The 17443-nt window shown below is 38.7% G+C and overlaps 1 protein-coding gene across 1 annotated transcript in view; it reads right to left on the bottom strand.

Annotated features, from left to right (window-relative positions):
* The window catches only part of khdrbs3 (KH domain containing, RNA binding, signal transduction associated 3), a 208255-nt gene extending 194590 nt beyond the window's left edge, over positions 1 to 13665 (bottom strand). The window contains exon 1 of the mRNA XM_036576723.1: positions 13333 to 13665. Coding sequence (XP_036432616.1) covers positions 13333 to 13423 — 91 coding nt within the window. The 5' untranslated portion in view covers positions 13424 to 13665. The remainder of the gene's footprint in view (positions 1 to 13332) is intronic.
* Positions 13666 to 17443: the final 3778 nt, after the last annotated feature.

Genomic DNA, 17443 nt, shown 5'->3' with positions numbered 1-17443 from the left:
CAGTTAAACCTATTACGGATATCAGACGAGTCTCAGACCAGTGGTGCTTCGGTAGTTTTGCGCTGCAGCTTGGTCTTGTTATACTTTTAGCGAAACGATGCTTGTGAGATTTGCGCAAAGTTAGAATCACCTTCACATGGTTGCAAGCTTGCATGCTACCTGCAATTCAGTTTGGCTGATCCATCTTTGTATCACAGGCAATGTCACGTAGTCTGTCTGTCCGTGGAGTTCGCCCAGCAGCTATGTGTGCGACGTGGCGAGCGAAGTATCCGCATCAGCTCTTGCTCGTTTTTACAAGAACCATGTCATATTGTTGCCAGAGTCAGGCAAACATCTCCACAAAATGGTACATAGAGGACTATAAAAGTATATACTATATTCAGCTATGCAAAGTATGCTTTCTTCATTTTAACAAATAACGGTACATCATACTATCTCGAAAAACACATTAGCAAGTCATTACGCTTCTGAAACAACTCCACATGGATTAAAGCAAATGTGTGCCAAATATGTCAATAACAGACAATTAAATTCAAAACCAAAACTCAATGTTTTCATATATTTTTAAAGTTATTTTTTATTTCTATCTGGACCTTTCATCTTTTGTCCTAATGAAGTACCACTACACAATTTCCGTGTGTGTTTGTGTGTGTGTGTGTGTGTGTTTACACATTCCCCTCACTATGCCAAACAGTTTTACCAGCACTGCAGTACTACGCTGAAACCTCACAAGAGAAAACTGAGAAAACTGATCCCAAAACTGCAGCTCTGCCAGCACCACCGCCTGTGGGTCTGAACCAGCCAAGCAGATGTGGCTTCTTTCAGAAAGAGCTCATACGGGTTCACAGGAGCAAAGAGCCTGTGGCCAAATTAAAGTTCAACAGTAGCACACACATAGAAGTGAGCAAGCAAACACACACACACACACACACACACACACACACACACACAGCCTCTCGATGAGCCAAGTATAATGATCCCCATTAAGCCCTTCTCTGCTTGCACCCTCTGTGCTCCTGCTTTCATTGGCTGCCAGGATCTGTTTCTGGTGGCTGCTGGGAGTATTAGTTGAGCAGAATGGGAGGGGGCTATGAGAGAAGAGCCTGAAGTATCTCCACCTAGGGTGGTACACCCAGGCTACAGGAGAGTTCAGCCCCCTGCCTATCTCATATGGTAAAATACTGAATTACTCATTCTGAAAACTTGCATTAGAATAAGTTCTTATACTGCTGGAAATTTTCACTAGAATACTCTGCTTGTACTTGCTACAAACTCATACTAAATCTGTACTTGACTACTGTAATTCATGTGCTAGAAATTTGTACTAGAATACTGCACTCAACGTGAGGAACATTTGTACTAGAATATTATATTTAAAGCACTGGAAATTTGTACCAGAATACTCTACTCAAAGCACTGGATTTTTTTTATTAGAATACTGTATTTAAAGCACTGGAAATGTGTACTAGAATGCTGTATTCAAAGCACTGGAAATTTGTACTAGAATATTGTATTTAAAGCACTGGAAATTTGTACTAGAATATTGTATTTAAAGCACTGGAAATTTGTACTAGAATACTGTATTTAAAGCACTGGAAATTTGTACTAGAATGCTGTACTCAAAGCACTGGAAATATGTACTAGAATACTGTATTTAAAGCACTGGAATTTTTTTTCTAGAATACTGCACTTAAAGCACTGGAAATTTGTACTAGAATACTGTATTTAAAGCACTGGAATATTTTTTCTAGAATACTGCACTTAAAGCACTGGAAATTTGTACTAGAATACTGTATTTAAAGCACTGGAATATTTTTTCTAGAATACTGCACTCAAAGCACTGGAAATATGTACTAGAATACTGTACTCAAAGTACTGGACATTTATTTATTTTTTTATTATTAGTAGTATTTATTATTAGTAGTATTAATAATAACAATATTATTATTATACTTATTATTATTATAATTAGTAGTAGTATTTATATTTTAATGCAGTGCAAGTGGTTCTTTTTTCTCTGAACCCACTGATCAGATGTCTGAAAAAAATAAATACCATGACGTAATGTGTATCATGAAAAATTCTTGTAGCATCGCGATGTTGTATTTTGGCCCACCTGTAGCTCGCACTATAAATTTGTACTAGAATCCTTTCGTAAAAGTGGCAGAAATTCACACCTGAAACTGTACATGAAGTGTTGGAAAGTTCTCACTAGAACACTGTACTCTTATTACTGGAACTTTGCTTTAGAATACTGTACTTCAAGCACTCGAAACTTCCTTTTGTACTATATACTATAATGTTGGTACAGGAAATTTCCACATAAATACTGTACTCTAATAACAGGAAATTTCCACTTGAACACTGCAATCTGCATGTTACACATTTGTACTAGAATACTGTAGTCAAAGTGGTGGAAAATCACACCAGAAGAGTGCACTCTAACTGCTGGGAATTTCTCACTAGAGCACTGTACACCTCTTTTGGAAAAATTGTACTATAGTACTGTACTTCAAGCGCTGGAAATTTACACTTGAATGTTATATTCAGAGTACTGGAATTGTGCGCTAGTGTACTGTCATATCCTATCTCTGAAAGTTTGTGCTATAATACTGTACTTCAAGCCCTGCAAATGTATACTAGAACATTGTAGTTTCAGTACTGGAAATCTACACTAGAACTCTGCATTGCTTGTACTGGCACTCTGCAATAAACACTGTTCTCCAATGGCCAAAAAAATTAGATATTTACTGCACTTCTAATACTGAAAAATTGAACAAAACTATTGAATGCCCAGTGCCAGAAATCTGCACTAGATACTGTCCTCCAAGTGCTGGAAATTGACCCTGGAACTGCTTTTCTGTTCAAAAACAAGCAGGGCTGACAGCTTTTCCTTTGTTCCCTCCTCCTCCTTTTGCATTATCTCTCTTTCCCTGCCTCCTTCCCCGCCCTCCATCCCTTGCCATGTGTGTTCAGCGGCCTGACCTGTGTAGAAGAAGGTCTAACTGCAATGTAAACACGCTGTGGATATCCACCGAGGAGGCTGCAGATGGAAGAGAGGTGGGCGGAGAGAAGCACTAACACCTTCCAGTGTGCAAAACCCACAAGCAAGAATCCACGCTTTCACTCCCTCACACGCGCACAAAAACATGCACGGACACACACACATAAACACAAGTTTTTCTATACGCTCACATACAGTGCCTCGGCCGAACCTGGATAAAAATTCTCCCTATTACATTACTACAGTGGTGGGACAGTCCAGGCAGGTGGGTACTGCTTACTGACTTCCTGATAACTGATCAGTTCGATTGGGTGGAGAGTAATCACCCTAAACCTGGTTCCCTGAGATAAAGAGCTGAGAAGGAGAATAGTATATTAACCAAATAAATATTGGTTAAATAGCACCGGCTCTTCCTGTAAGGGCAATACACAAGCTTAGCTCACAGATCAAAATTCAGTTATTATTTAACTACTTATTATTACTATTTGTATTATTATCATTATTATTCGTATCTTTTATGTATATAAATGTGTAGTGTGCCAGAACAATGTTCTCAGAAAGGCTAGGGACAAAAGATGTAGGGGGTGGGGAGGTTCGGGATACATTTTATCCATACAGCCCACTAATATATCTTAATCCTGGATTAATGTATAGCCTATTCATGACAGCAGTGTAGTCATCATCCTAGCTAATCCCAAACTGTAACACAATAGTAGTGTGCGCACATCAACGAGAACACAGGCTTCACATAATCCCAACCAACAATACAACACTCTTCACTATAAACCATGCATTTGTGTCAGGCACAACTTATAGCCCAGAGAAAACCACATAACATATAGCTAAGATCATCAGATGTAACTTTCATTGCAAAGTCAAGGACAAAAACACCAGCCAAACTTAAAAACCTATCCATCAAGCATCCTAAACTAAAGCATATTGCCAAGTAAGGCATGAAAATTGTTAAATGGACCACTTATATCTTACCTTTGATGACTTGACGTGCAGAAGGAGACATTTGCTTTGACACAGCTAAGTTAAAGCTATCTAAAAAAGAGCATGTTAAGAAGTCAACTGATAAGGACACTAATGCAGAAAGCTTTTTCAACTCGTTTTTTGTTTGTGTTAGGCTTTGAGTAGAAATGAATAGGAAACAACATCCTCGACTCTGTAAGGGTATTGGGTCTCACTTTTACGAAGCACATATTTTAAACACAGCTCTAAATTCAAAATCCATCCACATAAATGCTGAGCACGAAACTGCCCGAGATAATAGTGGGTAGCAGCGGTTGCTAAGCACTGAATAGAAGTCTGAGAGAATAAGGTGGGTCTTGGGTTGGACTACTTGGCACTTTCTGAAATGACACAGAAAGTATTGTGGTTTTGATTGACCACAATTCAAGGACAACACATCTGTTTCTTCAAAAACAGCATCTGTAATTAAAATATTTTACTCTAAATTACCGAAAAGGTTGTGTATATCTTAAAAAATGTTCACAAACGGGGCCTTGACATCCTCCATGCCTCCATTTGATGCTGGCCCTGTAGTGCACAAATGAGTATGAAGCCAGAATGGCTTATAAGAAAGGACTGAAGTTATTCAAAACTCTCCTATCCTACTATGTGTTTATTGTTCTCAAGATGAGACCTGACTAAGGTCATTAACGATTTGGTAATTAGCTGGAAAACAGAAGAGCAGAAGGAAGAAACACTGAAAGGAACCAAGAAATAAAAGGAAACATTCCCTCATTGGGTGATATGGCAAAAATATGTCACAACACTTGACGTTTCATGATACACAATATGCTTTAAAAACTATGTGATATGGCAAAAAAAGTAACTGAAAGTATTCTTCAAAAATGTTTTATAATACAAAATATGAAGTGTATTTCTTCTGACGTCTATTTTGTTGGGAGAAACATAGTAGTGCAACAAAAAAAAACTTTGAAAAAAAATGCAATTATTTTTATTTAACATTTCACGAAACCCAATTAAACAGGTTTTCTTTAGTTTTTTTCTGAGGTTTGATACATCAGTACAGACCAAATGACCCAGTAGAGCCAAATTTAAAAATACTACCAAAAACTATGAATGCGCTGACATTTCACATGCAGTACTGCATTAGATCCAACTAAAAGGACGGAATGTCCTCTCTTTGTAATGAAATATGCAGTGTTCTTCAGGTGCTCTTTGAGTATTAGCGATATCATAATATAAGCTCCCCGGACAATAAATTAGTCACCTTGCATGTTTAAGGTGGTAGTAATTTCAGTATCCTGCACATGGTGCTGCACGAGGATGATCAGGCTATAAATACCGTCAACGGGATTCATAGATTGAGAAGAGGTGGTACAGTGCAATGTGTGGGAAAATGGGTCGCACAGCAGATGTTAAGGATTGGCAAAAAGGAGTGATTGTGTTTGGGCATGTCAAAGGCTACAGTGCGAAGAAAGTTGCTGAATTTGCGGTTGTATTGAAGCACACGGCCATACAGGTCGACCAGCAGTGGAAAAAATCCAGGAAATTTCTCATCAGAACTGTGGCCGAAAGACGAAACTGACGGACAGGGACCACAGGCATGATTAACGGCTTGTGAATAAAAATCACTTCCCTGCGGAGTTTGACTTCTAGAAGCAATTCTTGCCTGGAAGTAAAGCGATTTTTATTCACAAGCTCCCAAGACAAAAACTTCATCACCTCAAACACAGAAGGCCGTTTCACTCCGTAAAGCATACTGTGATGAAATTTAACACAATAAAAAAAAGATGTTGTCCTTTTACCCACTCCTGCTCATTGCATAGTGCAGTTCTGAAAGCAATATAAATGAAAACATCTCATCCTTCAATACTAATAATCACAGGGAGCAACATATTAAACATAAAAGCAGAATATGAAGAGCCATTTAGCGTATTGGTATCACAGCAGGCGCAATACACAGCGGATCTGGTGCACGAAATGTAGGTAATGAGGTCTGTCCTCTGTATGCCGTTTAGTGAAGATTTGTTTATTTGTGTGGCCTTGCATTCAGCGTGAGTGTACATGCCTGCATGTGTCTTTCTGTGTCATTCTATTTCATTATTGCCCAAGTGAATAATTGAGTTAAGCACTCGGTGAAGAAGCTCTATTAAATGGCATGGTTGGCCCACTGAGCAGCGGTGGAGATAAGACCGTTTCGCATCCCTTAGATTCAGCAGACAAGCAGCCGACGGACTGTTCTGCAAATAAACCGCTCAGGGACGGCTGCTAATTGCTTGCAAATTACCTAATTCATGAATTCAGGAAAGGCTCTGATTCAAATTCAAAAATCTCTTTGTTCTTGCACTCTGCTTTTGTGTGAAGAAGTGTCATAAACGGACACGCATAAATAAGCGATGCGCATTTTGAATCATTTTGGTATTCGAGTGTTTGGAAAGGTTAATGGAGAGATAAGTGGTTAACCACAGGGAAGGAAAAAACATTGATAAAACAGACTTTACAAAGTGAATGTAGGGCTGTAGGTTTAGCTGTTTAGGTGACAGCACAAAAATGGATTAATATATCTTACAATGGGCATAATTATTTGAAAATAGCCGAGGGAAATTCATAGGTTTTCATGTTGGATGAGTAACGGAGTTCGCCGCTGCCAGAAAAACACTGGATGCTGATGAGGATTCATCGTCTTTATACAGGTGGACGATGTGACAACATGTTAGTTTGTCAGAGAAGTACATTTTCACTGTTTCTGGGCCTAAATAATCAGTCACATCCTTACCAATGTGTCCTTTTTTGAGTAATAGTATATGTTAGTAATATAACATACTTATTTGCAAATACAATGAACTTAAAAAATATCAAATCAGCATCTCAATAAATAGCTTGTCTGTTTATTTTCTATGTATTTCAGTAAAACAAAATGAACACAGTGAATTGTGATTTTAGTATTCAAATACTGGCACCACGAATGGTTAACTGAGCACTTGAATATAAGCATCAGGACACACTGCATGTTGACTGGTACTGCTGGCTACAACATTTACATTTTGGCCACTAAAAGCGCAGAGCATGTGGCCACAAGATAAGTTAAATTTTCACACATTCACCAGATTCCACCACTAATAAGAAAACAACCTTTCACCCTCCTGCGCAAAATTCAGAGCGTGTTTGGTCGGACACCTATTGTACCAAATCAGATTTTGTCAGAATTCACCAACTATAACATTAACGTTATCGTTGTGACAGTTAACATGACGGCAAGTGCCAACTTTTTCCTGGAACTACAGCATTTCTTCATAGCCTGTTGTGATGACTGCATTATTATTATGACTTTACTGACAGTGACAGTAACTGACTGATCAAAGCCTGATGAAGATGGCGGTGGGTCAGTGGGAGTACCTGGTTTGACCGGTATAAAGAAAATAACTGAGTGGACGTGGGGAACTGGTGGCAAAAAGTGATGCTTGACTGTTCTGTGGTACTAAAGCATGTTTGCTGAATGTAATGTCAATGTATATACAATACAGATGCACCAAAATTTCAGCCACTGAAACTTTCAATTAAAAAACGATCAAAAGCGGCACCTTCCATTTTCGGATCGAAAGAGCAAGAGAGTTGAAGGTTTCGGCTAAAATAAGCCAAACATTAAATAGGATTACAATGAAGTGTAAAACACTCACAATTAACACATCATTTGAATGATAATAATAATGAGAAATCATGATTAAAAACATTCATAAAATATTAGCTGTCAGTTTGGAACTACTTTCTGGTTTGTAGGACATTTTTAATCTCTGTTCATGCCTGTCACGCCTCCCGCTGGCTTAGCAGAAACTAACACTCCTCGCTACGTTCACAACTCCAACTCCTAGAGTCCTCTGGGGGATCACATGACCAGACTCTCAAGCATCCACCTATCCTGGTTCCCGTTCACCTGGTTATTGACTGTTGTCACCTGTTCTAGTTTCTATATAACTCGTTTGTGTCTGTAGCCTCATTGTGAAGTACTGTATCAGTCTACTGTGCATTACCAAGCCTTTATATCTGTTTTCTCACTTTGTTTCTTGCTCGTTTTCTCGTTCTCGATTCTAGCCTGACCCCTTTTTGACTCTGTTTTCTCTTTTATGTGGTGACCTCTAGCTCGTGTTCTTTTATTCTAATTTAAATAGCCTGTATTGCCCCGTTTGTCTGTGTATAGACCATTGTCTGTTCTTGTACTACGATTCTGGTTTAGCCCTTATTAAACATTTTAACCCACAGCCTGCTCTGCGAGCGTCTGACTCTTTCATAGCCACCACAACGCCAAGCATCAAGAAAAAGAGTCATGCTGAAGAAGTCATCCTATTCAATACGCATACATACTGTAATCATTTAGTAAGTTTATTTTATGCAAACTGTTTGTATGTATTGTGCATCTAAATCTATACTGAAGCAGATTTTATCAGTAATAAAAGTGTATTTTTTTTATTCTTTATGTCGTTTTTATGTTTAGTATGTTTATTCACAATCACAAATAAAAAAGACGGACAGGTGTGTCCTGAATTTCAGTGCATCACTACAATAAACGTGTCTATAATTCTGCACACAAATTCGTAATTTTGGCCATAAAATTCACTGGTTTAGTGCATTTTTTTCTATCTGAGACTCACTCAGTCTCACACCCTTGTTACTTTTCTTTTTCCTCTTTTTTTTTTTTCAGTTGCTCTCTGTTTCCTCACGCTGTGTCTGACTCTCTCTCTCTCTCTGTCTCTCTTCTGTTGCAGCTTCTCTCTCCATGAAGGGCCTTTTCCATTTCTTAAAGGAAGAATGGAAGTGATAAGGCCCAAAGTAGTGGGCTCCGTGAGAGAGTGTGTGTGCGTTATCTCTGTCGCCATGCCAGCTCTACCTCTGTTCCGCATCCAGGCACAATCACATTTCTAATGGCCCTTCCACTCCCACTCTCTTCCACTAAAATCAATGCTTTCATGCCTGCACACAAATCTGAGCAGCTGAAATCTCTCCGCTCATCTGGGTATCTACTCGCTTTCAGAAAGAGAGAGTCACTCAACCATTCCCTATTGTCCTCCCCTTTTCCTTTCTCTCTGTATCTCTTTCTCTGTATGTGAAATGTCCTTTCACCATATATACACATACTTCTGGTTCCATTGACTTACATTAAAGGTAAAGTATGTTTTTTTCTTCTTCTGTAACTTTACCATTATATATATATATCAGAACAAGGCTCATTTACATACATCAGGCCAACAACATCTTAAAGGCCAACTAGCAAAAATAGGCTTTCTAATCCTAAGAGAAAAAGAGAGATTGTAAAATAGTCATAAAAAATGTATTACAACTGTTTTTGGTATGTAAAAACACATGAATGTCATAAGCGGCCTTAATGGAAGAAAAACACATGAAAAATGTAGTATGTGACCCATATAAACACACACATGTTGGTGCAAGGCATGTGCTGACGTAAATATAATTAATTAAAAAATGTGTAATGTTTGGGATTTTTAAATACTACAGTGTGTTGGTGATCATATATTGGGAATTATTATATTTGGAAAAGACACTTTGAGCAATGGCATATCAGTCTTTATTCATTTCGGGATTTTTTTTTGTCTTTACTTTTCCCTAGAGTTGGTAGATGCTTCGTACTTTAGAGAGCGCATTAAGTATGGAAGGACAGCATGGAGACTTTTACCGTCAGCTGTGAAGGAGCTCAGACCATTAACACGCTAAAAGAGCTGGACAAGCTGTTTTGTGTTGTCATAAAGCATGACAACACAATGTGACAATGTAGTGGGACCTTGTGAAATCAGAGCCGCTCTGCACATCTAAAAATATCTGGTGAAACTGCAACCTGTTGGACTAAAATGCAGTATTTCAGGGTGTCCAAGAAAAAAAATACCAGGAAAACAATGCATGAAATAAAATACTGCACTCACCTTACAAGTATATCATGTGTATGCTGCTAAAACAAAAGCTGGAGGCAACAACATCAGAACAAAAGCATCCACAATCAAACCTCAACAAAGCTCAACAAAGTTACTGCACTAAAAAAAGGTCATAAATGAACAACACACATGTTTTATGCTCCATGTCTATGACATCACGCCTCCATATCAGGATGAATCATCCCAAACCAAAACCCTGCCATTCACAAACTGACTGCAGGTCTGGTATTCAGCCACACTGGAACATCCTATTGCATAACTCCAGCTTTTCACCGAAGAATGGCACGCACCGGCCTCCAGCTGTTCCAGATTCACTCATGCCCCAATACACAAAGTCTAAAGCAGACATGTTTGCGGCCAAGGCTCCTCAGGCACTTAGAGGAACAGAATTATGAGCGCAAAGTTCTTTACATTGTTAAAAAAGTGCTCCAAGCAGACACGACCCAAGCTCGGGTCAGATCGGTTGACGGACAGATCGTGTTCGTCATGGTTTGTGCAGTTATTTCTTAATATTCTCCTGGGTGTGACGCTCCATTTCGTTCCTGTCGTAACGTGTAAGATGCCTCCTGCAACGGAACACCTGCTCTTTCTTTTTTATTTAACCATACAACCTTAGTATAAAATTTACGGTGACCGCACACTGGACAGACTAACTGAGTGTACGCTAAATGGATGCAGACTGCATGAGAGTGGAGGTGTGATAAGTTCATCCAGATCACCCACTAAATTTACAATAAATGTAGAGTAAACTAAATATACTAGCTTAGAACAAATGAGCTAAATGAATGTAGACTAAATGCACACAGGCAAGAACACAGATTTAGTGAACCAGCTAAATGAATTTCAATTAAACAAGCTAAATGACCATATGACTGCTGTCGGGAACAAAACCTCGTATCTCCAAAATGGTAACTGTACAGGAGAAGGAAAAAAACATACTTCACTTTTAATGTAAGTCAATGGAACCAGAATTTTTTCCAAGTCATTTTGGGCCGTTTCTTTTGGTCCATTCATCATGAAATTTACATACAATATAAAGACCGACAGGCATTTTCAAACAATGTCAGAAACTGAAAAAATGACAAAAATGGAGATATGAGGTTTCGTTCCGACAGCAGCGATATTTAAAATAAGAGGAAGCTAAACTAAATTAACTAAATAAATACAGCATAATTAAACCTCAAATAGATGAACTAAAGGAGCTAAATATAACATAAATTAAATAAATGAATGGAGACCAAGTGAACATAAACTAAAATGCACAAGTGAACTAAACAAACTAAACAAGCATAAAATAAACAAAACTAAATTAACTAAGTAAATTCCCTAAATGAACATAAACTGTGCTCGATGAGAGAACAAGTGTGGAAATACACTGTTAAAAAGGATGTATTTTCAGGGTTCTTTAGTAAAGAAAATGGTTCTATATTGAACCCTTCGCATGCAGCATTCTTTGCATGGTGAAAGTGTTCTTTACATTTATGGAGAATGTGCTACAGATGGTTCTACATAGCATAGAAAAGCATTCTGCTATTGTTACTATGTCAGAACCATTTTGGAAGGTACACAAAACCTATATGCCCTTTCACCATTGAAAGAACCTTGTCAATCATCGAATCATTCAAGAATCACGAACATTTAAAGAAGTCTTTGCATGATTGAAATTTTTATATTGTTACAAGCTTGACATAGTAATAGCGGAACCCTTTTTCATGCTATGTAGAACAATCTGTAGCACATTCTCCATCAATTTGAAGAACCATTTCACCATGCAGTGAATCCTTTTCAACCATAAGAGCTCATGATTCTATATAGAACCATTTTTCCCTAAAGAACTCTTGAAGAACCATCTTTTTAGGTATGTAGGGAGAGAAAAACGTCCAGTGTAAACAAACTTCAAACTATACAGGGAGTAGTGAACTACAGTTCACAAGAAGCGTCAGGAAAGTTTACCCATCAGTCATTGCATGTCTCTTGAAGATGGGTGTTTGACACTGCAGCACGTTCTGAATGTAGGTTTTTATCCACTGCATTTCGCTTAACCGTGCTCAAGTGTGTAGGGGCTACAGCAGTACTGCTTGGAGAATGGAACACAGCCTTGGTCTGGACTTCATGAAGGACGTTGAGTCTATTGTACGTTTAACGTTAACTGATAATCTGGAATTTCTTTCCACACCTACCTTCTCATGGAGGACACATTCAGTCTACGTTCCTGTCTAGGGCTACATTCCTGTACACTTAGTCTGCGCTCCTTAACTGAGGTATGGATGACGTGTTCTTTCTTTCTTCATCACCTGCTCTCTCACTGGGATACATTCATTCTATGGCTGTCATAAATGTACAGTTAACCTTCAGAAGGGCTGGCAGTCTGGTCTGCTGTAGAGGGAAAATATATATAAAAATATGAGCTGCTTAAAATGTCTAGAATGCATCTAGAATTAAGTGCAGTGAAAACTTTGAGGAACAGTGAGTCAGCTAGTCTAGTAAAAATGAATGAGTCTACATCTTTTGTCTGGTTGGAAGGCTTGCAAGCCTTTATTTCCATCATTAATCATATTTAAAATGTACAAGTAATATGAGTGAACCTCATTAATGTAGACTAAATGAACTAAATGACCATAAAACCAGCGAAAGAGAGGAAACTCCACACCATGGCTCCCTCACTTATCATCCTAATTTAACATGAACACTCTCAGTCTACTTAAAGTCCATTTAAATAACATAGTTTTATCATAAACATAACTTTATTCAACAGACTTTCCAAACCTGCTCTTGTTTGGTTCATTTAGTACACTTATAGCGCTTAATAAAGATGGTTCTTCAAGGCTTCTATAGTAATAGCTCTATTCCATCTGCATGCTTAAGTAGTGCTTTGCATGGTGAAACTGTTCTTCAGATTGATGGAAAATGAAAAACGGTTCAATATAGCACCAAAAAGTGTTGTTCTATTGTTACCATGTTAAGTTTGTGACCCTTTTCTTGCTCTACAGAACTACTTTCAAAAAGGTTCTATATAGAACCATATACAACACATTCTCCATCATTCTGAAGCACCAGTTCACCATACAAAGAACCATTTAAGCATGGAATGCTTCTATATAGATCTCATGGTTCGAAGGAACCATTCCCTTGACTAGAGAACCCTTGAAGAACCATCCTTTTTAAGTGTTTAGGTGTATTCCGCACTCACAGTCCATTAGACGTTACCTCAGGGTCGGATGGTCTGCGCTCGCGTTTCTTTCTGTCTTTCTTTTCTCGTTTTTCCCTCAGTTTCTCTCCCTAAAAGTCCGCTCCATTCAGGAGATGGTAAACGGAAAATAACGGTACTAACGGACAAAAAAGCGCGGGTTTTTATTTCAAATCGCGTCTGCGTTCCATGAGTTCGATTCCGCGAGACACGGGCGGGAAACTTACCTTGGTCGAGCAGCCGCAAGGAGTGTCGAAAAGACGGGTCGAGCGAGTCCTTCTCCGCCATCAGTTCCGGCAAGTACTTTTCGTTATCCATCTCGCCTGTTTATCTTCGTCGTTCGGTGGGGCGGCGGGGCTGGTGGAGTCGCGGAAACGCCAAGAAAAGAACCCAACTATCTCTGATCTTTGTCCTCAGAAAAAAGCCAAGCCAACACGGTGTCAGAGAAGAAGCGAAGAAAGAAAAAGACCACAGACGGCCTTACCACATAACCGAGAGAGCGCTGTGGTGAAGTTTAGCCGAGGATTTCACCAAAAAATCAGCCCATAAAAGTCCTACAGAGCCGCGTTCATCCCATACAGAAGGAGAGCGACCGGTACGACCGTTAGACTCGCGAGCTCCGCTCCACTGTAAACACCAGATTCGAAGCTCCCCCTGTTGTATCCACGGGCAACAGCCGAACGTCTCAGCGCCGCCGCTGATTGGTCGCCAGAGAGAGAGAGAGAGAGAGAGAGAGAGAGAGAGAGAGAGAGAGAGAGAGAGAGAGAGAGAGAGAGAGAGAGAGAGAGAGAGAGAGAGAGAGAGAGAGAGAGAGATGCTGTCCATCACTCTCTGGAGGGGCGGGGCCTGGCAGGTTCTGAGGATGGGGAGGTGTAGAAATGAGGGATTCTCTTCTTTAAAAAATGATTTTATTCCACAAGCAATTTCTTGGATTATTTCATAATTTCATTTATTTAGGAATTTGATTTGTTTTATTTATTTTCTTACAATCATTAAAAAGATGGTTCTTCAAGGGTTCTTTAGACAATATAGAACCATGAACACTCATAGAACCATTTGCATAGAACCATTTGCATTAACTGGTTCTTTGCATGGTGAAATGGTTCTTCAGATTGATAGAGAATGTGCTGCAAATGGTTTGCCTAGAACCTTTTTGAAAGTGGTTCTGTATAGCATTCTTCGCTTGACATTGTTATAATAGAACACTTTTTGGTGCTATACAGAACGATTGTCTTTACTGAAGAACACTTGAAGAACCATCTTGTTGTTGCTATCTATCTATCTATCTATCTATCTATCATCTATCTATCTATCTATCTGTCTGTCTGTCTGTCTATATATCTGTTTGTATGTTTGTCTATCTGTCTGTATGTCTGTCTGTCTATCTACCTGTCTGTCTGTCTAGCTGTCTGTCAATCTGTCTGTCTGCCTATCTATCTATCTGTATATCTATCTATCTATCTATCTATCTATTTATCTATCTATCTATATATCTATCTATCTGTCTGTCTGTCTATATATCTGTTTGTATGTTTGTCTGTCTATCTGTCTGTATGTCTGTCTGTCTATCTACCTGTCTGTCTGTCTAGCTGTCTGTCAATCTGTCTGTCTGTCTATATCTGTATATCTATCTATCTATCTATCTATCTATGTATGTATCTATCTATCTATCTATCTTTCTTTCTCTCTTTCTAGTTGTTCATCAATCAATCAATCAATCTTTCTATCTATCTTTTTGCTGTACAGATCTATTACCCCTCATATAATTATATATTTATATAATTAGTGGTTCTAATTATATAAAGATAATTAGAACCACTAAGGTGCAGTACTACTGTGACAATATTGACTGTATTAATGTAACAATGTGTTGCTGTAATAATGTAACAGTATCATATACATTATGAATATTATGGGACAGTCAGTGCATTACATACTTATGTGGGATGAGAATGTCACACATCCTGAAGGATAAAGCCTTTTATTCATTTCCCCACCAAAAACTAGACCACTATCTCAGCATGTTTACAATATTTCCTTCTCCTCATATATAAAGAATACACTAGTACTCTCTTAAAAACACAGGTGCCAAAAAGCCTCCTGTTTAAAGCCATAGAAGAACCACTGCCTCAGCCATACCTTAAAACGTAGGGCATGTTTAAAATGGTAGTCGATGTTATCAAAAATTAAAAGACATACCAACCAGTCACAGTGCAAACCCAATGAACAATCTGTACTGTCACAGGACAGGGCCACGTCTGTATGTGCTGGTCAGAAATATCTAGTAAACTGGATAGGGTTCTGGTTAGACCTGCTCCTTGTTTGTTAAGTGAAAATAATGACCTGGGATTGTTCAAATCAAATCACGTTTATTGTCACATCACATTTACACAGGTGGAAAGTGAGTGAAAATCTTAGGTGCGTAGCCCCCTTGTAGAATTTAAATACAAAAAATATAAATATCTAAGAAGAAAAATAAATATATACACACACAGGGGGTTGAGGGGCCCCCTGGCACTTACTGTCCACACTGGTGGCCTTTGACTACAGAAGTTTGTGAGCTGCTGCTTTAGAGAACCATATTTGTAAATGACTTGTTTGAGTGTGAAAAATCTTTACATAAAGTAAAGGATCTAAAGGTTCTGTGAAGGTTCTTTTAACATTTAAAAGGTTCTTTACACTCACAGGTCTGTTTTTTCTGCATCTGAAACTATAAACAAGTTTCTTGAATCGGAGCTCCACTAATTTTTCGAACTTTCTTCATAACTCAATCGGTGGCATGTAAACAACGTGATTTGGTGTGAAATGGTTCATTGCAGAGAAACTTACAGGCTCAGATTTCTTTACAGTGGTGGTGATACGAACCAGACGTCACAATGTCTACAGCGCAAATATAGACATTTTGTTTACCATCCAAAACCACCAGTGAACCTACTAGTCTTCCCAGTTTATATGTAATGACCTGAAATGGTAAAATAGTCGAACATTTGGTACAATAAGCTTTCTTCTGGGACTATTTTGCCTTAAAACACTCTATCCCTCCACCATGAGTAGATTTAAAAAATATATATGTTTTAGGCCAAAAACTTCATCTCAAAGCTATCGTAAAACAATGAGTGTCTTTACATGCTCTCAGTTATCCGATCATTATGGGATTTCTGCAGTTATCTGATTATTCAAATGGTCCTGTAAACAGCACACTCTGATTTTTTAGATCAGTGTAAGGTCGATAAATCTTATTAAGAAATCTGATAAAGAGGCTGGATTTTAGCTCAGTAATCAGATTTCTCAATGCATGTGAACTCTTACTCTGATTTCTTTCGGATTTCTCAGTCTGCACATGTGCAAAAACAGACTGTGATACTGAAAATAAGCCAGCAGCGAAACCGCGAGACACAGCATAACACAAAAAAGAGTGCCACTGAAACCAAATACATGCTTGACAAAATGAAGGATTTGAATATTCTTCATCTTCTAGATGATGTATGTTCATATTTTTCAGGTAAAGTGGCGCAATGTTTAAAAAAAAGCTGCAGCATAAAGTTTGAGGTTTACATTACGTTTACGCCTCGTCTTCTGTGAGTTTATTGGCTGGTTTCAAAGCAGAAATCTGATTACTGTCTGACTCATGTAGACCTGGAGCTTCCCATTATCTGATTACTCAAGTGCATGTAAACACGTTGATCGGATTACTGGCAAAATCTGATTTTCTGCAGTTATCGGATTATTAAATGCAAGTAAATGCACTCAGTGTCTCAGACATCAGCAGTGAATTCAACTTTCTGTGAGGGAGCTTTTAGAGGTGGACGTCTGGCTCCTATCACCACCACTGTGAACAATTCTGACTCTGTTTCTCTAGAACAGATCATTTCACACCAAACCACTCAGAATGACTCTGTTTACATCTTAATCAATTCATTCTGCAGAACGTATAATAAAATTTGAGACTTTATTAGACTTTTTTCGACTGAAACAAGATGCTGTCGTTTGAGAAGATGACCAAACACAGAGAGGTCAGCAGCCAGAGTAGGGGGCAAAAAGAAAAGCCCAGGACTCATGCATGTGTACCCTCTGGCCGTAAGCATACGAGCGAGGTCAAAGTTGTGTCTGGAGGTTCAGTCATGCACCAGGAAGTCAGTTACTCAAACTCGACATTAAAACGTCCGAGCGCAGTGCCGCCATCAGCCCTAATGGCCCGTCAGGGCTTGATGGCTGGCTATGGGGGACGCGTGTTCTCGTTACAGAAATGCCCAAACAGAACCGGCTCCACCAGCGGGAAATGAAATTTCAGAGACTGAAAGCTGATGTCAGAAAAGTAATGCAATTTTTGGAGGGTTT

This window comes from Colossoma macropomum, unplaced genomic scaffold (assembly GCF_904425465.1).
Source record: "Colossoma macropomum unplaced genomic scaffold, Colossoma_macropomum, whole genome shotgun sequence".
Classification (NCBI taxonomy): domain Eukaryota; kingdom Metazoa; phylum Chordata; class Actinopteri; order Characiformes; family Serrasalmidae; genus Colossoma; species Colossoma macropomum.
Note: the sequence above shows the minus strand (reverse complement) of the source record. Positions and strands in the feature narration are given on the sequence as shown.